Below are 19,985 nucleotides of genomic sequence, written 5' to 3' on the forward strand. Positions count from 1 at the left end.
AGGTCTGCTCCTGCTCTGTCCTCACCCCCAGCACGTGTTCCCCTGCATCCTGTGCCTCTTACAGCCCCCCTGGCTGTGTTCGTGTGGCCACAACAGCTGCAAGGATAATAACTGTCCGGAAGCACGTTTTGCCTCGGGATTGTTTGCTTATTCCCGCTGGGCGTGTTTTAGTTTGTGTTTACAGCCAGCAAATTCCACCCACTGCCTGCTCACTTGCTATCACAAAATCCTCCTGTGCTGGCAGGCTCTGCTCCCTGCTCCATCCCCGTTCCCTGAACCCCAGCCCTCTTCCCTGCTCCTAAGGCCAATTTAAGTGATTTCACATGTGCCACCTCAGTTTCTTCATGTCTCCCAGTGATTCCCAACTCCACTGCTGGGAATTTGGGTCCTCAGTTCCTTTACAGCATATGTGCAGGATGGTATTTCCCATCACTCTTTTCTCTGTTCCTCAGTGCCAGAGGGGACAGGGCTCAGTCTTTGGACACTGGTGGCTTTTTGTGCCTCTTCCTCCATGCTGTCCTCCCGACTGTTGTGTCCCACATGTGAGGCATCCCGTGGCCGTTCCCTGTTCTCACATCCAAACCTCAGGCATCTCCATTTGCTTTTGTGTGTGCAATACCTGTGAGGGGAGGAACCCAGAAAGGAGAGGCTTCCCCATGGGAGGCTGATCACCTTTCCTGCTGGCTTTGAGTAGCAGGTTCCACCTCTGGGAACTGTCCTGGATAATTCTCCCTGGGCATCCCTGTGCAGGTTTTGTCTCTCTGTGCATCTCCCCTGTGCCAGATGTGTCCCTGGGAATCCACCTGTGCATCCCTGACCATGGGCATTCTTCCTGTGTATCCCTGTGCAAGGTGTGTCCCTGGGCATCCATCTTCCCTGTGCTTCCCTGGGCGACGTCCCAAGGCCTTCTCCATCTAAGGTGTGCCCCCTGGTGATCTCCATGCCCCTCCCACGCAGAGTGCCCCATTCCCATCCCTGGGCCCACTCCTGTTCCCATCCCTGTTCCCATCCCCGTTTCAGCCGCAGCGCCTTCTGCCGGCGGAGCTCACTCCGCGCCCCGGGGGAGGCCGTGAGGCGCCATCGCCCCCCCGCCGCCCCGCCCCGCCTTTGGTAGGCGCCGCCGCGGTGGCTGCCGGGAGCTGTAGTCCCGGGGCGGGCGGACTCGCTGTCCCGGCGTGCCCCGCGCCGCCGCCGTGGGTGCGGGTCCCGGTGCCGCCGCCGCCGCTCTGCGCCCCCGGGCCGCCCGCCCTGTCCGCGGCCGCCATGGGCTCCCTGCTCAGCCGGCGCATCGCGGGCGTGGAGGACATCGACATCCAGGCCAACTCGGCCTACCGCTACCCGCCCAAGTCCGGTGAGGGGCGCGGGGACAGGGGAGTGGGGCAGGCCGTGCCGGGCGCGGTGCCACCCGGGCCGTGCGGGGAGGCCGGGGAAGGGGCTGCGGGAGTCACCGGCCTGGGCTGGCTCCGGCCCTGCCCGCGGCCCAGCCCGCCCGCGCTGGCGGAGAGGCCGTGGATGGATGTCTGTGGCACAGCGGTGGCACAGGGCCGGCTCTGCCCGGGGGGCTCAGGCGTGAGGGTGTCTCCGTGCCCTGGATCCAGGCCTCAGCTGTCCCGCTGTCCGTGCCCGCCTGGTGCCGTCACCGCCCGTGGTCCCGGGGGTCACTGAGGCCGCTCCCCACCATGGAAACGTGGCCTCAGCAAGTTGTTGGTCGCTGGCGAGTGCGACGGCTGCTGCTGGTAAAGACGGCGGAGTTCGGTGGGGACACGGAACAGAACTGGTTCTGGTTGAATGAAGGATCGCCAAATTCCCGCATGACAACCCTCTTTAACTGCTTAAAATGGCAGTGGCTCTCGCCTAGCAGCTGTTGGGCTGACACAGCCTACTGGGAGGCTGTTTTCCACAGGAAATTGTTCTGAAGGCTTGGGGAGTTGTCGGTGCCACTTGTGTGCAGTGGGGATGAACCCATGTCTCACCTTGTCTTGGGCCAGCTTTTGAAATTGACCAGGTTTAACTTGTTTAAAGAGTTTTACTTATTCTTCTCAGAAAACAAGTGGTCAGGTGCTCTTTTCCCCTGCAATATCCATTTGTTTACCATTTTTTCTAGCTTTTGATTCTGTCAGGGCTTTTCCTGGCAGGCTGAAGAATTTGCAGAGCAGCAATTTGGGTCCCCTGGCTCTCAGATACAAAGACATTTCATTCAGAGATTCAAGTCCTGTGTGTGTGTCCATGACCAGCTGGCTGTGACATCCTTGGGGCTGTGTGATGGAGGGAGCCAGGACCCCTTTTTCGTTTGAAGGGGGTGCAGGATCATCTCAAATAAAGTCCTGTCATTATTACACCTTGTCTTGTTGCAGGTTGGCCTTTAGCAGTAATGGTGGTGTGGAGGAAGTGGAAGGGGAAACCTGCCTAGAAAAATCCAACAGCTGTGTTGGCTCTCTTTAGAAAATGTAACCTGCTTTTTTTAGGGGTCTGGGAGCTAGATTTTGGCAACTGGGAAAGGCAAGTTTCACAGCTTGGCTGCAGCAGGATCTGCATGTGACAGCATTTTAGATGAGGAGTGGATTAATTACAACCACCGTGTGCAATGGACATTAAACTTCTTTCACATTGTCATCCTGCTGTTCCTGTGCTGTTGAACTGGAAGTTAATGGTGCGTTGGGTTTTGGGCTTGTCAAGGTAGCCCCATCACACACCTGAGGTTGGGTTTGTGTGTTACCATGCTCCCTGGAAGGGGATCTATGGACCATAATGCTGCCGAAGAGTGTTCCATGTGTGATGCCTCCCTTGTAGAACTGAACAGCCAGTGCTTTTGAGCAGCTGGTTAAATAAAAATATTTGTGTTTCCTACAAAGGCTCTGGATGCAATTAGAGGCTTGTTAATTAATTCTCTGTGGCATTTTCTTGTGCTCTTTCTGAAAGCTGGTGTTAAGCCAGGGCTTTCTCTTCACATTCTTTGGGTTTGTCTAACAACGATCCTCTTGGCTCTGGGGAGGGAGAAGAGCTGTTCAAGCTCTAGGCAGAAGAAGAGGTGGTGAACACCTCTGAGGTGGAGGTTCAAAGCCCAGAACAGTGGGCTTAAGCCCACTGCTGTTAAGATGGTAGCTCCCCTCCCTCCTTCACGTGGAGCATGTTCAGGGGGATGGTGTCCTTTGAGGTCCTGCCATCTTCAGAGTGATTGTTTTGGAGATGGGAAGGTTGGTACCAAACCTGACAGTGAGGATGACTGGAAGTGAGCAGGTACAGGTTTGATGTCAGGAAGCAAGCTGGAAGTAGTACCAAATGTTCTTGGGCCAAATGATTGCTAATTATTTCTATCTGGACATTGCTGCTGTGAGCCCTGACTGGAAGAAGCTGGTTTTCTGTGAGCTGTGTTGGGTGTGTGAGTGTGCTGGAGAGTGAGCCTGACACACACTCCTGACTCTGAGATTACCCCTGAAAGACTGGAATGAGTGGTGAGGGAGCATTACCTGAGGTCACCCATGCTGTGTGCAGCACCAAGGGCTGTCCTCCTCTTTTTCCATTCTGCCTCTCCTTGTCTCTGGTTTCAACAGATCTTGACTTACTACAAATGCCTGCTCAGCTGCTGTCCATGGTTGGCATCAGTTTGAAGGATGAGGGTATGTGTTTGATAAAGGAGCAAATACCCCCTCGCAAGGACACATTGTGCAAGGAAATAAACCCTAAATACAGGTATTCTGGCTGTGATTTCAGCTGCATGTCAACCTGCCTGGGGAAAGGGACACTGTGACTGTGCCTTGTTGAGTCACAGCTGGTTGCAAAGGCAGAGGTGAATATTCACTTCTCCTTTATTGGCTTTTGATGTGGTTGTTGCTGGGTCAGTCATGTGCTCTGGGGAGGATGGAACAGATTGCTGTGGAATCCACCTTGGTCTGCATGAGCCAGTCCGCAGTGAAGCAGGTTGGTTAACAGCTTTGTTGGAAATTGTGTGCAGTTTTGTAGTAAAAAATCCTCTGAAAATGCCCTGTTTATTCCTCCAAGGCTCTGGATGGGTATAATTTACATTTTCCCTCCTGCATCTGGGTGACTGAGGCTGCTATAAGGTGATACTGAATTCTCTTCTCTCAGCCCTCTTTGCTGGTGCCTTTTAACCAAAATTTCTTGCTTTATGGAGCCCATGCTGTTATTGTGCCTGCCCGATTGGTTGGGAGGAAGGCCCTGCTTGTACAGAAGAGTGCCTCTGTGAAACAGGCTAAAAATGGGTTATTTTTTTCCCCATTTAGCAGGGAACAATCGTGATCTCTGTGGTGCTTCAGTGCTTGGAGCCATGAAAGGATCTCCCATGCTCCTATTGCTTTAGAACCAGTGAGCAGTGGCCCAGTACTTCCCACAGCTCTGCTCCCATTCCATGAGCTCCTCTGCAGCACGGAGCACGTGCCTTTGGGATGGCCCTTCTCCTCTGGAATAGGCTCTTGGAACAGAATTCCCTGGAGATTTCTGTGAGGGAAAAAAAGGAAGTGGGTTGCTTTTCTCTGAAGCTGAAGCTTTGTTGTTTGGGAATGAAGCTTTAATCAAAGAAAGAGCGGTTTGAAATAGGAAAAGAGTATCCAGAGGCACACCCAGTCCATCTCTGTGTTCCTGTGTACCATGACAGTGTCACTGTCCCTGTGTTTCACACACTGCTGCTGGCTCAGGCTGTGCCTGGGACTGTGCTGTCAGTCTGGCTGAATAACTAAAGAGAACTCAATTTCTATCACTTCACTGTTAATTGTATTAATGGCAAGAAGCCTAAATGGACACCTAATTGCTTTCTGTTAATGAACGTATGACACAGCCCATGTTTTGATGGGATTACAGTTGTGCTCCTGCCTCTTGTAGATTGTGTCCCTTCCCAGTGTGTCTCTTGTGCATCACATCCGTGTGTTGCATGGATATGGGATTAGGATGCTGGTTTAGGGAGAGGTAATTATGACTGGTGCAGTCTGGTGCTTAATGCCGGTGCAATTATGATAATAAACGCCCATCGCTATGTTATACTAAATATAAAGTATTTTGGTGTCATTTGATGCCTTGGAGGAACCTTGGGTTCCTGTTTGGTTTTGCATGGGACAAACAAACGAGTCAGATTGGCTGTTCTGGGTGTCCCAGTGGTCCCAGTTTTTCCAGCCACTGTAAAGTTTTCCACCACAATTTCTCTTGAAACCACTGCCTGGGCTTCATCTACCTCAGCAGTGTCACTTGGTCATGTTCTCTTTTATCTCATGCTCCTCTGTGCTTTGTACTGACTTACTCTGGGGAAGTAAAGCCACAGTTTTTCTTTGCACTGGAATTTTTATCCTATTCCATCCTTTTTTATTTATGTGTGATTCTTTCCTGGTCAGCATGTCACTGCATTTTCCTGGAGGGTTTCTGTTTGTAGCAGTTCCGTGAAGGATTAATCCAAGGATTTTTTTCTTTTCCTTTTTCCTGCCAAAGAGGATGGCACTTTTCTTCCTCCATGTGCCCATAGCTGCAGAGCTCTGTATAAAGCTGGCCTTGGAACACCTGCTTAAGGTGGTTTTATAGTCTGGGAGGACATATGAGAAGAGAGCTTCAGAGGCAGGATAGCCTGGCTAAAGTTGTAAAGCCATCTTTGTAATGGATTTGGAAATGGAACCTAGTGTTTAATGCATAGAAAATATACGCACGCCTGTTAGAGACACTAAAAATCCTAAATGTCACAGTGACTGCAAAAAAGGATGCCTCATATTTTCCATCTGGAAGTTTCCTTTTCGTTTTAGTCCCTGGTGTGATATTTAAGAAATGCTTTCTTAAAATGTTCTGCCTCCGACTTGGGCAAACTCCGAGCTGGTTGCAATAGTGGTTGAGAGGATTAATGCATGACTTTGGTCTTACCTTGAGAGCTCTGAACTTTGGGTGTCATTTGTAGCAAGAGTTTTCTGAAAGCTTGCAACAGAATATCTTTTTTTAGCTGCTGAAAACTGTGTTATGAATTTGCTGAGACAGTTTGTTGCCATTCTAGTTTGTTTGTCTGTTGAGACCTCGTGTGTATGTGGCAGCTTTTGTGTGTGCAGCAGCAGTGCCAGGGCCTCGGGGTTGTTCTGCTCACCACTGTCTTCCCCTCTGAGCACCTCTGAGTGATTTTCCCTGTGCTCCTAGTGCCTGGCACTTTCTTACTTGTTTGCTTGTGAAGGAAATGCCTTGGGGGAAAAAACCTCTCTCCTTCACATTGCAGGAGGTGACTTAGCAGGAAGATGAAGAAAGTTCAGTCTGAATGTGGAACTGAAGCTGTGATTCCATCTACTGTGTGTATTTGTGAGAAATCTCAACTATGTGGTAGAGATGCCGTAAGCAGTTCTTAGTCAAGCAGTGACAGTGTGGCAGGTGCCTTGCACGTGCTGGTTTTGTGTCTGGGTGCTGTTCCAGTTGAGCAAGAGAGACCTTTTCCTCTCTGGAGATGCTCTCAAACCATGTCCTGGGCTGATCCTGCAGCATGGGCAACAGGGGAGGCTCTATCAGGGGATATCTGCCCCTATCAGGGGATATCTGCCCCTATCAGGTGATATCTGCCCCTGTCAGGTGAGACCCCCACCTGCAGAGCTGCCTCCAGCCCTGGGGCCCAGCACAGGAAGGACCTGGAGTTGCTCGAGAGAGTCCAGAGGAGGCACCAGGATTTTCAGAGGGATGGGGCAGCTTTACTGGGAGGAAAGGCTGGGAGAGCTGGGATTGTTCAGCCTGGAAAAGAGAAGCTTCAGGGTGACCTCATTGTGGCCTTCCAGTATCTGGAGAGAGCTTAGAGGAAGGATGGGGCAAGATTATTTACAAGGGCCTGGAGTGACAGGACAAGGGGGAATGGCTTCAAACTGAGAGTAGGGTTAGACTGGATTTTAGGAAGAAATTCTTCCCTGCAGGGGAGAAGAGGCCCTGGCACAAGTTGCCCAGAGAAGCTGTGGCTGACTGGATCCCTGAAGTGTCCAAGGCCAGGTTGGAGATAGAGCTTGGAGCATCCTGGTGTTGTGGAAGGTGTCCATGGCAGAGAGTTGGAACTATGTGATCTTTAAGGTCCCTTGCAGCAATTCTATGATTCTGTAATTCTTTCTCACTCACTTGATAAGAGGGAGTTCTCTGACTCTGATCCCAGATAACCAGCTGCTGTGGTACTGAGACATCCTGCACACGCATTATCTTCACCGTTGATCAAATAAAATGTTCCAAAACATAATCCTACTTGACCCACATAAAATGTGAAATCTATTCCTAAACTCCAGCGTTCATCATGGTTCTCTGAACCTCAGTGCAAACACAAACCGCTGTGGTGTATCTCTGGTGGAGAGGCAGTGTCAGGCTGGCTGAGCTTGGAGATTATATATGGATTGTTTTTTTAATTTGTTGCTCCTGGGAGGAGTGGGAAAAGGTTCCCTGTCATTTGGGGCACCTACATTTGTGTCCAGGAAATGACTGGATGTGGCACTCAGTGCTCTGATTGACAAGGTGATGATAGGTCATAGGTTGGACTTGATGATCTTTTCCAACCTAAATGATTCTGTGATTTTTTTATTCTGATTCTGTAGGGCAGATTCTGAGTAGATGCTGGACCTGTGCTGAAGGTGATTGTTGTATCTGGAAAGAAGGATGTATTTCAGTACTACAAACATCTGGGTGCTTGTAAGCTGAGCTCAGCAATAGCTGAGCCCTACCATCATCATTAAGGCGCTGCCATCTGTGCAGAGTGAAAAGAGCCTTTCTTGAAGCATAAAGGAAAAAAGCCTTAATGGAAAAAACAGGGCCATTCATGAAAACCCTTCAATTTCAGAGTAAATCCTGCTTGCTCCTAGCTAGAGGGACTGCAGATCCCTCCAGAATGCCTCCATAGCCATTCAGATGATTAGTTACTGCTTCTGGAATGACTCATTTTTACACAAATTTATGCTGTCTGTGCACTGCACCCAGGGAAGCAAATGTAGATTTGGCTCAGTCCTCTCATCCCCTACTCTGAAACGTGAAGGGAAGTGGCTTGGATGGAGCCTTTTATTTCAGTTCTCTCCTGATATTTGTTTCTCTGAAACTGTAACCCTGTGAAGTTCACATTTGAGAATGTTTTCCTGAAGTCTTTCTAGGAGGGAGCAATGTTTGTGGTGGTCTCACACACCTGTATTAATTCTGCTCATTTTACAGTCAGTTCCATGCTCCAGAATCCCAGTGACCTTGCACATGCTTTGTGTCCTGAAATTTGCACTGTAGTGCATCACCTTAAAGAGGAATGAAACAAATTTGTGGTGAAACTTTCAGAGCTGATGTTCACTCTAGTCAGTCCTTGTTTTCTCTCCCAGACATCCACATTTCTGCATTTAGAACTGTCAGTGTTATTAATTAAATCATCATCAGGGTTCAGTGCAGTCTTCAGCACTCCCAGTAAAGGTTTGGAGTGGTTCTTGTGTGGGATGTGGGAGTGAAAGAGGGGACGAAAGGCAAACTTTGCCTAACAGGAGACCTTCTGGCTGTGCTGAACTTTGCAGTGGGAGGAAGCCTCATCCTTCTCTGAGGAGGCCCATGGTGTTTATGGGACTAGGCTTCACACTGGGAAGTGGAGAAAACAGGAAGAATTGACCAGAATGGAGCAATATTGGAAAGAGCTGGCTTTTCCTGTTCCCTGTCCCTTCTCTGGAAAAAGTTGGAATGGAATTATCTCTACTGTAATATTTATCCTAGATTTTTGTTTTGTTTGTTTGTTTTTTTCCTCTCTTCTCCTGCTGTTGGCAGTGGCCCTCAGTACTACAGGAAAGGGGTGAATAAGCAAGTATTTTCTGTGTGTTGTGGCTCTTTTATACTCGTGAATTTAAAACTGCACAGACTTCTCCAGGAAGCACTCATTTAGAGTTGTTTTTTTTTCATTCTCTTGTGTTTTTGTTTCTAGGAAACTACTTTGCAAGTCACTTCTTTATGGGAGGCGAAAAGTTTGACACCCCTCACCCTGAGGGTTACCTTTTTGGTGAGAACATGGACTTAAACTTCCTTGGGAATAGACCAGTTCAGGCAAGTTCCTGTGTTCTGTCTGTTTTACTCTTTTCTGTTTCCTGCCTGTTTTAGAAAATCTTTTGTAGGCTTTGTAGAGGAGAGTAGCACAGACCTAAGAGGTCCTCACTGCTTGGGGAATGTCATTCCAGTCTGTTCAGATGCAAACTGAATTTTACTGAGAAGCTGAATTCACCTTTGAGGCTCATTTTCACTCAGGACAGAAGGAATTAATGGTGGGGGAAGAAGAACAGGGACTCAGGAGCACAGAATTTGGGGCTAATTCTGCCTGCCTGCCTGAGCAAGTATAAAACATGCTGCATAGAAGGCTGGGAAGCAGAGCCTGAACTTCCCAAGGGCATGTTGGGTGGCTTCCAGCCAGTGTTCAACACGTGCTGTTTTCTGTGTATGAGTGGCCTGACTGGGTGTAGGGCAGTGTTAAGACAGACCTTAACATTTTCTGGGTTTTATACCTCGGTGGGCTGCTCAGAAAGCCCCTCCTTCTCTTTTTCTAGCTGGAACATAAATGTAATTTTGGACCCACAAGTGTCTGTGAGACTGAAAAGCTACTTGCTCAAGTGATTGGCTTGTTCTTGAAAGGAGAAGAATGCTGTTGTGAGGGAAGGACAGGAATTTTATGCAAGTCTTATGTTTTGGATTTCTCTTGCATCTCAGAACTGCTTAAAAAGAACCAAAAGTAGGAGCCATTTGGAGATGTTTTCTGAGTGCTGGAGAGGAAAGGGAAGAGCTGCTTGCTTTGTTCACTGTTTTCCTAGTTGTTTCTGCAGCTTCCAGACATGAAAATGAGAACTAGAAGTCATGGTTCTCCTCATCAGAAAAGCTGTGACCATTAATAAATTCATGTTTGTAATGATTGGTGGCTGTTTGGGATCATCCTGGTCTTACAGGTGGGGGAAGCTGAGGCAAGTTGGAATTGGAGCAGTTACAGGCACATTCTGTTTTCTGAGTTTCTCCTCAGGCTGTGCCATTGGTCACTCTAGAACCACACTCAGTTCACAGGACGGACAAGGAGGAATCTGGAAAGTCTTTGTTTAAGCAGGAAGTGCAGTTTGGCAACAGAATTAGGAAGGAGGGACTTGAGCTGGAAATCTGTGGTTGTGTCAGTGGTGGGCAGGCCTGGGGGTGCGCAGCACATCCCCTGTGCCACGTCTGCACACGGGGCCCTCCCTGTAGGGGCTGACCTGGCAGAGTTAAATTACCTGCATGTCTCAGCCTGGATTTCCTTGCTGACATCCCAGCACTGGGTTTCATCATTTCTCTGGAGAGGAGTGGGTGAGAGGCCATTAACACCGTGGGACATTTGCCAAGTAGGTTTAAGAGAAGGAGGCTGTTGTGGAATATAGTATGCCTATGTAAAGTTAAAACGCTTTGGCAGCTCTGATTAATCTTCAAGGAAAAAAAGAACCACTCAAACACAGCAACAGCACTGTTTGCTGGACATGGGCCCAGTTCTTGCTTTGGAGTAACTGAGGTCTTGCTTTATATCTAAGGAAACGTGTGCTGGTGGTCCCTGGTGCCCAGCAGGCAGGTCTGCAGCTGTACAGCTTGTGATCACCACAATAAGCACTTTCCTTTGCATTTCTCACTGGAGATCCTGTGCCCACTAAGGAGAATTTCAGTCTGAAGCATTATTGTCCCTATTTAAAGGACAATCTGTGAGAGAAGGTTTCTTGACTAGAATAGAATGAGGCCCCCTATCCCTGTCTCTTTTCTTTTCCAGAACATTTGCCCTATTGTTTCAGAATGAAAAGAGTTTCCCCCAGTAATCCAGGGTTTCAGCATGCCGATTAGCAGTCAGATCACTGCTTGCATGCTGTAATGCACATGAAAGAACTGCATTTCTTCTGCTCAAGCTGGAGGTGGTTTCTTCAGTGGAAATAAAAACTTGGGAGAGCAGGGTTTTTCTAACTGAGAATTCAGAGTGGAGAGAAAGACTTTGTAAAAATGCCCTTTTTTTAAAGTGTGTATTTCCAGTATGAGCTGTTTTTGGGCCAGGGCAGGATTTTCACCCTGAAAGGTGCTTGATTTATCTGTAAATAAAATCTGCTATTGCTGTTCCTCGTGGCTGCTGTACTGAGTACCCTGAAAGCTACATGCTTCTTCATTTGGGTAAATTGCATGCTAGGTAACATGCTGCTACCTTTCATAGTGTAATAACAGAAGGATTATTTGCCTCTTTGTTCCAGTTTCCCTATATAACTCCAGCTCCACATGAGCCAGTGAAGACACTGAGGAGTTTGGTGAACATCCGCAAAGACTCTCTCCGACTTGTGAGGTACTGCCATTACCTGAACCTTTCATTTTACTCAACCCAGTCATCTGTCAGCCAGAGCCAAAGTGCTTTGGTAAGGTTTTGGAGAATGGCTGATATCCAGATCCTTGTTGGTAGATATGTCCGGAGGTTTCTGTTTCACTTTTGAGCTTTCAAGTGGTTTATGTGCTCCTTATCCAAACAATCTGTGTTTCCAAACAGCACCAGTGATGTGTCTGTTTCTGCAAAAGTGGTAAACAAAGCCATGAAATCATTAGCACGAGCGGAAGATATTAGTCAGGTCAATAAACTTTACGGACAGATTCCTTCCTGCATTCCTGTGCAAGGAGAAGCCAGAAAGGAGCTGATTCTGGTGCGAGTCACGAGCCAGGAAGACTGTTGGGTCTTGAGTGAAACTTTCTCAGGTTTCTCCTGCTGCCAAGATAAAGTTTGATCCTAGTGTTATGCATTTGCTTAGGTGGCTTGTGTCCCATACATGGGGGAAGGACAATCATGGAGTTGTTACCTTTCACTGCTCCGTGCTGAGATCTGAACCAGCAGAGCTGGATTAAAGCTCTGGCTCACACTCAGACCTGCAGCTGTCCCCTTTCCAACAGATGGCTGAGGTACAGGGCCCAGCATTCAGTGCTTTGTTTGGGTCAGAGCACTGGGCAAATGTCCAGGCAGAGCATTTCCCAACCATCCTGGCTGGAGTCGCTCCGGATTGTGCGTCTCGGGGCTGGGGCAATGGCAGGAGTCCAGCTGCAGCTCCCAGCCAAGGTGGCTCTGAGAGTGTGGTGTAACGTGAGCACTTTGAGTCATAACCAAAACCCCTCCGTTTGTTTTTATGTGAAAACGTAGGTTTTTTTGGTTTTGTTTTGTTTTGTTTTTTAAATGAGCAAAACCTGTGGTTTCAAAGCTGATTGAACTTCCAAATAAGTGACCATTGGTAAACTGCTCTGAAAGCTCTTTGGTTTTTCAGCATAAGGGTGAAGTACTTCTCCAGGAAAAAAGAGGAGTATAAGCCAAGTGGAAAGTGGTTTTTTTCCCTGGGAGAGGCCTGGCTGTGGATGGAGCAATTGGTGGGGTTTAGTACACGTAGATGTGTCATTCTGCTTTCTGTGGTCGCACGTCCCATTTCTCCAAGCAGAATTGCAGCTCTGGACTATTTGGAATGTGGTGTCCATGCACCTTGACAGTACCTAGGTTTTCATCCATCTAATTCCTGGTACTAGCAGATCCTTTTCTGCCTCATGAGCTCTCACAGCCTCTTGTGCTGCTGCTGTGTCAGTGCTGACGACAACACTGCCAACATGACTCTATTGAATTTTGCACTGATGTAGACTCAAAATGAGTTTTTAATTGGCAGTCCCCAAGGGTACATTCTGTCTTGTGCTTTTCTACTCTTCTGGCCCAAAGGCTTTGTCTTCCTCCCTCTGTGCAAGTAAAGGACACTTTGTGCCCTCTCCAGCCTGGCTTATTCACAACCAGTGGTCGAGGTTTGCTCTTTCTTTCCAGAACTGGTCAATTTACCACATCCTCCACCAGATATAGTGATACTGAGCCAAGTGTCCAGGTGTGTAAGTGTATGTTCTGATGGTAAATCCCCACATTTGGTTTTTTTAATAGAATCTCAGGCTGGTTTGGGTTGGAAGGGACCTTAAAGCTTATCTCCTTCCACCCCCTGCCATGGGCAGGGATCCTTGCACTATCCCAGGCTCCTCCAAGCCCTGTCCAGCCTGGCCTTGAGCACTTCCAGTGATCCTGAGGCTTCTCTGGGCACCCTGTGCCAGGGCCTCCCCACCCTCCCAGGGAAGCATTTCCTCCTAATGTCTAATCTAACCCTGCCCTCTGGCAGTGTGAAGCCACTGCCCCTCGTCCTGTTACTCCAGGCCCCTGTCTGAAGTCCCTCTCCAGCTCTCCTGGACTTTAGGCACTGGAATGGCTCTAAGTTCTCACTGGAACCTCCTCTTCTCCAGGATGAACACCACCAACTCTCAACTTGTCCCTGTAGAAGTGCCATGGAGGAATAAAAATGTCCACTCTGACCTTCCTACCCAGCTCTGACCAAAATTCTGAGCTTTGCCAGATTATGAATTTTTACAGGATAAACAATAAACCTGTGAATTTTGGTGTTAAAGTTCTGAGTCTTCAATGTGAATTGTGTTTGATTTCTGGCAGGAGGATACTGTGAACCTCAGAGCAGGGTAGCAGGAATTTTGCTTTTAACCACTAACAGAGAAAGAATTCCTTCTATTTGTCTTGTGTCCCACATTTGGCCTTGGATTGGAAGCTTTATTTTGGAGCTCCAGTACCTGGTGTGCTGGTACTGGCTGTTCCCTCTTCTCCTGAAATGAAAGCACTTCCAGCTGCAGGAGGAAGACCAGCTCAGGAGACAATGTCTGTTCTTGCACCCTGGGACAGCTTCTCTACTTCAGCTTCTGGGCTTTGGATAGCATCATGGAACAAAAGCATTGAAGGAATCAGCAACTGTGGTGGTTTGGGAATGTGTCTGAAGCATCAGGAGTATCATGGACAATAGTCATACCCCTGAGTGTGTTGGATAAGGGCCTGAGAGAAGTGGATGGTGGGGACTGAGGTGAGACAGGTGAGTTGCAGGGAGTGAGATAAATTAAATCACTTCTCTTCCCTCTCCAGCACGAAGGGGCTGACCTTGGTCCTTGGATCTATTCATCCTATGGTGGAGGTGGTGAGGGGCTGGGACTGCCTGCTCTGCAGCCCTGGATGGTGTTAAACTGGACAGATCTTTTCAGAAACCCCAAACAGGAGAACCCTGTGTTTGGTGATGCTCTCCCCTGTGCAAGTCAGTGCTGGCTGACTGAGAGGTGTCACTAATTCTGCTCTCATGTACTGCCTGCTCAAACACTGGGTCAATGCAGATCTCACAGCACTCAGTCAAGGGATATTTAACATTTATCCTGCATGTCTACTGTGTTGGTCAGACTTCTGAATCTCCTCAAAGGATGAAATTGTGTTCGGCACAACCTTGTTCTATAAAACTGTCATAGCTGCTGTTAATTATGTTTTTATCTTTTAATTCTTCAACAGACAATAAAAATCTCCAGCATTTCCATTGTTTTATCCAGGAGTGATGTCAGACCAGGTGGCCTCAGCTCCCTTGGTCATCCTGCTTTGCCTTTTGCATCAAAACGTTGGATCAGCTGTTTGTTCTCAAAGGTGGTCAGTCTCTTTCCTCTGTACCTGTGATTGTGAAGGCTCTGTGATGCACCTCTGTGCATGACCCAAAGGCACACCCAGCAAAGTCACTGATTCCCAAATTTGTGCATGCATCTGTGGCCACCCCACATGGACACTGTCTGTAGGGCTTGGCTAAATGGGCACCATAAAATTCCAGTGGAGACAGACGAGCTCTTGAAGCACCTGAACCACTCCTGAACCACCTCTTTGTCTGCCACGTCCCCTTCAAAGAAAGAGGAATGCAAAATGTGTGATTTTTGTCTTGTTACACCCCTGATATTACATCTCACCATTCCTGCACCTTAAGGTGGGACATGAGATGCTCTCAAAGTATGCACCAAAGTAGTCTTTGCTTATTCCTTGGGCCAGCAACCATCTGTGCAATCTTTTCTCATCTGAACTCTTTGCTCTGTGGCAGGTCACAGAATCCCAGACTGGTTTGGGTTGGAAAGGACCTTAAAGCTCATCTTCCACCCCCTGCCATGGGCAGGGACACCTTGCACTGTCCCAGGCTGCTCCAAGCCCTGTCCAACCTGGCCTTGGACACTTCCTGGGATCCAGGGATAGCTACAGCTTCTCTGGGCACCCTGTGCCAGGACCTCCACACCCTCCCAGGGAAGAATTTCTTCCTAATGTCTAATCTAACCCTGCCTTCTGTCAGTGTGAAACCATTCCCCCTTGTCTTGTCACTCCAGGCTCTTGTAAATAGTCTCTCTGCATCTTTTTGTGCTGTTCATGTACTGGAAGGTTGTGACTGATTTTCTGTGCCTCCAGCAGCAGAAGGGCAAAGTCTTGCTGTGTCTGTCACCATTTAGGCACTTCTATTTTGCTGCCCTCTGCTCCAGTGGTGCTGTTCCAGGCAGACAAGGCTCAGCCTCTCCTACTTCCCAGCAGATGCATCCTTCAGAAATCTTCCCTCCAGGCACTGCAGTGGCCCCTCAGTGGTTTCCCAGGGCAACAGATCTAGTCTAGCCTAGCTTTAACCCCTTATCTCCTTGGAAGCATGGAAGCACATTCTGAGTGCTGACAGAGAGGTGCAGGGTGAAGTTGGGAGCAAGAGGGTGATCTGGGGTGCTTTTTGTGACTTCCATGAGAAGCCAAAGCAGGCAGTGGTTGTGCCAATGATGTTTGTGTGTGAGCTGCCCAGGTGTCCCCGTTGTTACTTGGTATTGTCACAGGTAACTCAATCTGTGCTGTAGCTCTCATGTGTGCTGGGTATCTCTATTTAATACCTACCTGTGCATGGGGTGAGTCTGAAGGAGCCTCTGCCTGCAAGAGGTGCTGGTTCTCCCACCCTACTGCTTCTGGAAGAAGTGGCAAGTCTATCATAGCCTGGATCCTCCATTTCCAACCTCGGATCCATGGAGTGCAGCACAGCAAGAGGTGACTTGTGCTGCTGCTCTCTTGGACACACACAGCACTTGTGAATGGGTTGTTGCCATCTGTGTTCTTGGATCAGTCCAGCACAAAATGTTGATGGTTCCAGTGTTCTTTAGGCAAATCTCCCCTTCTGCCCAGTGTTTCTTCTTTACAGCCTTCAATGATTTTCACTTTGAATGCAACTAGCTTGTGTGAAAATACCATCTTGCTCTGTACTGTATATTGTGTCCAGTTTTCTGCAGATGGTAAGACTCCAGTTCTTGGGATTTGTTGGTTTTTTTTATATGGTAATGTTGAGTGTTTTTAGCTTGATTTGCTACTCTGACCTAGGTGAATCTCTGGCAAAAGCCTCTCCAAGCCCTTCAGACAGGAATGAGGGTGTGTGCTGTAGTGGCTCACTGGGGTTACATTAGTACAAGTACTTGTGTTTGGTATTTGATTATACTGCTCTTAAATTTAATTTTGCACCTTCTGTATTAAATTACTGAAAGTGAACATTTCATTCTCGTTCAGTGTGGTGTTCAATCAAATTCGTGCTGGAACCCTCTTAATGAGGCAGCAGTTGTTATATGTCAGTGAATGTGGTAAATAAGGATTCCCTTGACAATTTTTAGATTGAATGACCCATTTCTGTGTATTTTTTACAGTACAGTGTATTCATCAAGACTGTTTAGTGAGGGGAGAGGCTGATACTGTGAAGACAGAGACGATGCCAAGCTTTACCTGAATAGTTCAGCTGTTTGGTTGTGACCCAGCCATCATGGCAATTTAGGTATTACTGATAAACAAGTGAGGCTGGAGCTGGGTGACAGGTCAGTGCTGTTACACCTCTTAAAAGCAGCCTTGCTGCCCTCACCATTCCGACACAATGCCTGAGCTCACAGTGTTCATGGGATTTGAATTTATGGAGAATTTGCTGCTGCCCTGCCAGTGAATCACATCCCTTTGTCACTTTGCTCTTTGAGGCAGGGAGAGCTTGGTCAGTTCAGGAGAAAAGGAGACTGAGGGCAGGGCTCAGTGGGGGCTGCAGCTCCTCCCGAGGGGCAGCTCCGGTCTCTGGGACAGGGACAGGAGCAGGGAACGGCTGGAGCTGGGCCAGGGCAGGCTCAGGCTGGAGATCAGGGAAAGGTTCTTCCCCCAGAGGTGCTGGCACTGCCCAGGGAATGGGCACAGCCCCGAGGCTGCCAGAGCTCCAGGAGTGTTTGGACACTGCTCAGGCACAGGGTGGGGTTGTTGGGGTGCCTGTGCAGGGCCAGGAGCTGGACTGGAGCTCCTTAGGGGTGCCTTCCCACTCAGGATATTCTGTCATTCTGTAATTTTCTTGTGTCAGCTGCTTGTTCCAAGATCAGCTGATTTCTTTGGCCACTCCTGGCATGCCTTACGTCCCCATGGCCATAGCTCACTGCCCCAGAGCTGGCTTCATATCCCTTCCTCCCTGGATTTGTGCTTTTTCCTGCAGTAGGGAAAGGACTAGCCCTGGCAGTGGTGATCACACAGTGGGATCCAGATGTGAAGGAGCCTGTAGCCGAATTAGGGTTCACTTTTACATTAATTGAAATAACTTCTAAGCTCATACTGTTGGTTATCTTGTGTCTGTTTGCAGTTAGATGTGTTAATTTTTGTTCATACGATAAATGCGTGTGAGCTCCAGTCCCCAGAGGTTTACTTGATCATTTGTACATTTAAAGGTGATTGAAATTCCTATATCTGGATGCTTTCTGAGCGAAATATCATCTTCTGTGTGATTCTGGAGGTACCTTTTGTTGAGCTTCAGGAGTTCTTTGTGTTACAGAAACTTTGGTTTTTTTTGTCTGTCGCGCACCATTTCATTGCAGAATTAAAAGAATTACACTTTAGATTTCTCAAGCCCATGCAGGATTTCTTTAGCCCAAATACTGAGCCTAATGTAAAGATTTAAAAGGAAGGAGAATGTTTCTTCTCCTCAGCATTTGATATTCAGGATCTCCCTTTCTAGTCTTATTGTCCTGGCACTGTAAGGCTGGGTGAGATCCCTCAACACCATCATTAGTTCACTTTAATAACTTCAGTCAGACCTTCCTTAGGGGAAAGAATAGAAACTTGGGAAGCCCAAGGTGGAAGCCCAGGCTGCTTTGCCTGCCCAGAGCACCAAGGCTGGAGTACTTTTATCTTTATTTCCAGAGTGATCTTGTTGATATTTCATAAAGATATGTTCTAATCCTCTGGCATTATCTTTCAGGTATAAAGATGATGTTGACAGCCCTACTGAGGAGAATGGGAAGCAGAAGGTCCTGTACAGCCTGGAATTCACCTTTGATGCAGATGCCCGTGTTGCCATCACAATCTACTGCCAGGCTACAGAGGAGTTTGTTGGTGGCATGGCCGTGTAAGTCCTGGTTTTGTGGGCACGTGGAGGGGCACAAGGGATGGTGAGCTTCAAACATCTCTCACTAATCACCCCTATGGCAGTGCTGCCACACATGGTAGAGTGGGAATTTATTTTCTTTTTCTGATAACTTTGAATATTACTTTCAATTCCCTCACATAGCCAATATCTTCTCTTGTTCCCTTTTTGGTTTGGTTTCATGGTGTATGGAAACCATTCTGTGTGCAACAAAGGAGGGGAACTTACAGCTGTGTTTTGTGAATGAGGTGTTCTGTGAAATTAAAAAACCAGCCACCCTTCCCTTTAAATAGTACCTATTTTTTTTCCCAGATCACCCAGTTCCCTGCCTTTCTGTGTTCCCTGTGACAGGAGCATCTGGGCCATCAAAGTAAAGTTCAGTCTGACATTAACATAGCAAGCCTTGAAACCCACACAAAGCCCATTTTGGGATAAATGCCCAGCTCAACACTGGATGTTGGGAGATGGGAGAGGATTTGCTTCCTGAAACCCTGTCTGTGTGTGTTTCCTGCCATGTACACATCAGTCTTTGGTTAGCTGTGGAAAAAATGACCCAAATGTCATCTGTGGGAACCTTCTTATATCCTGACAGTACATCCCCTCCAGATTTTAAAACCTTTTTATCTAAATGAGCACATTTAAACCATTCCAGTCAACACTGTATCCCACAAGACCACGAAAAATTTCCTCTCTATGTTCAGAGCAAAGGTGGCTGGAATGTGCTCTGCCTGGTGTGAGTTGGGTGCACGTGAGCTGCTGGTATGGTGTGGTGCACTTCCAATGGCCATGGGACAAAGAATTCCTTTGGCTCCAGGGGTAAATGAAGATTCAGGCTACAGAAGCTCTTGGCTTCCTCTAGTAGAGGCTTTTGGCTGACCAGAGGCCCCTGGACATAGTGCTGATGGCTTCTGCAATGATGCTCTGGAGCTGGGACTAAACTTTGCCTTGGTTGAAGGGACCTGCAGAGGCTGCAGCAGGGAGAAGTATCTAGGACAAATCATAACAGGGCTTACTTGTTTTATGCAAAGTATAAACATCCCACTAATGATCAATGAATAGTGTATTTTTAGAAATGAGAGTGGCTTAACTCTCCAATCCAGATATGCATTCCTTCAAACTGGAGGATATCCTGATCCAGAATTTTTTGTTTAGGCACCTTTCCCTTCTGTTGAAGCCTATGGCTGCCTTTATTTTTGGGAGGTAATAAATAAGCTCTTTTTTAAAGTGCTTGAAAATGTTCTCTCAACGAACTCTGAATACACTTTCTCTTTAGATCCAGCTTTTCCTGAGCAGAGCTGAATGCAGCAGGATGCCTTAGAAATCCTGATAAAGTTTCCATGTTCTGTCTCTTAGGTCCTTAGGTTTCCTGTGAATTTAGTGCTAGTGAAGGTGTTGGAATGGCAGCCTTGGAGATTGAAGTCCTCTTTCCCTAACACAGGTACAACGTGGAGAGATGGCCAGTGTCCCTCGTGCTGCCCTGCAGTGTTCCTTGGTTTTTGACCTAAGAAGGAAACCATCCATGGGCTAATGGGGAGAACTAAGGGCCTCTATGGCCAGGGTGGATGAATTTACATTGCTAGACTTAAGCCATAGCTTAAATCAGTAAGGCTTGGTTTAAATCATTGATTTTAATCTTTTTTTCCCCTGTTGGTTTACCCTGAAGGAGAATTTCATTGTCACTGGTCAGTAGCAATGAAACATCTGCATCTATAGCACAGTGAGCTTCATATCAAACTTTGTGCTATATTTTTTATGCCACAA

At 47.8% G+C, this 19,985-nt stretch overlaps 1 protein-coding gene across 3 annotated transcripts in view; it reads left to right on the top strand.

Annotated features, from left to right (window-relative positions):
• The first annotated feature begins 1,147 nt into the window (after positions 1-1,147).
• The window catches only part of MGRN1 (mahogunin ring finger 1), a 52,822-nt gene continuing 33,984 nt past the window's right edge, over positions 1,148-19,985 (top strand). For 2 of the 3 annotated variants that reach the window (XM_086854338.1, XM_086854339.1), the window contains exons 1-4: positions 1,157-1,351; positions 8,873-8,991; positions 11,178-11,266; positions 18,060-18,206. In XM_086854338.1, the coding sequence (XP_086710464.1) occupies positions 1,264-1,351; positions 8,873-8,991; positions 11,178-11,266; positions 18,060-18,206 (443 nt within the window). In that variant the 5' untranslated portion in view covers positions 1,157-1,263. Of the gene's footprint in view, positions 1,352-8,872; positions 8,992-11,177; positions 11,267-18,059; positions 18,207-19,985 lie in introns of all 3 variants that reach the window. The other variant, XM_086854340.1, reaches the window with a different exon arrangement.

Source organism: Cyanistes caeruleus, chromosome 17 (genome assembly GCF_971803275.1).
Source record: "Cyanistes caeruleus chromosome 17, bCyaCae1.hap1.1, whole genome shotgun sequence".
NCBI classification, from domain to species: Eukaryota; Metazoa; Chordata; class Aves; order Passeriformes; family Paridae; genus Cyanistes; species Cyanistes caeruleus.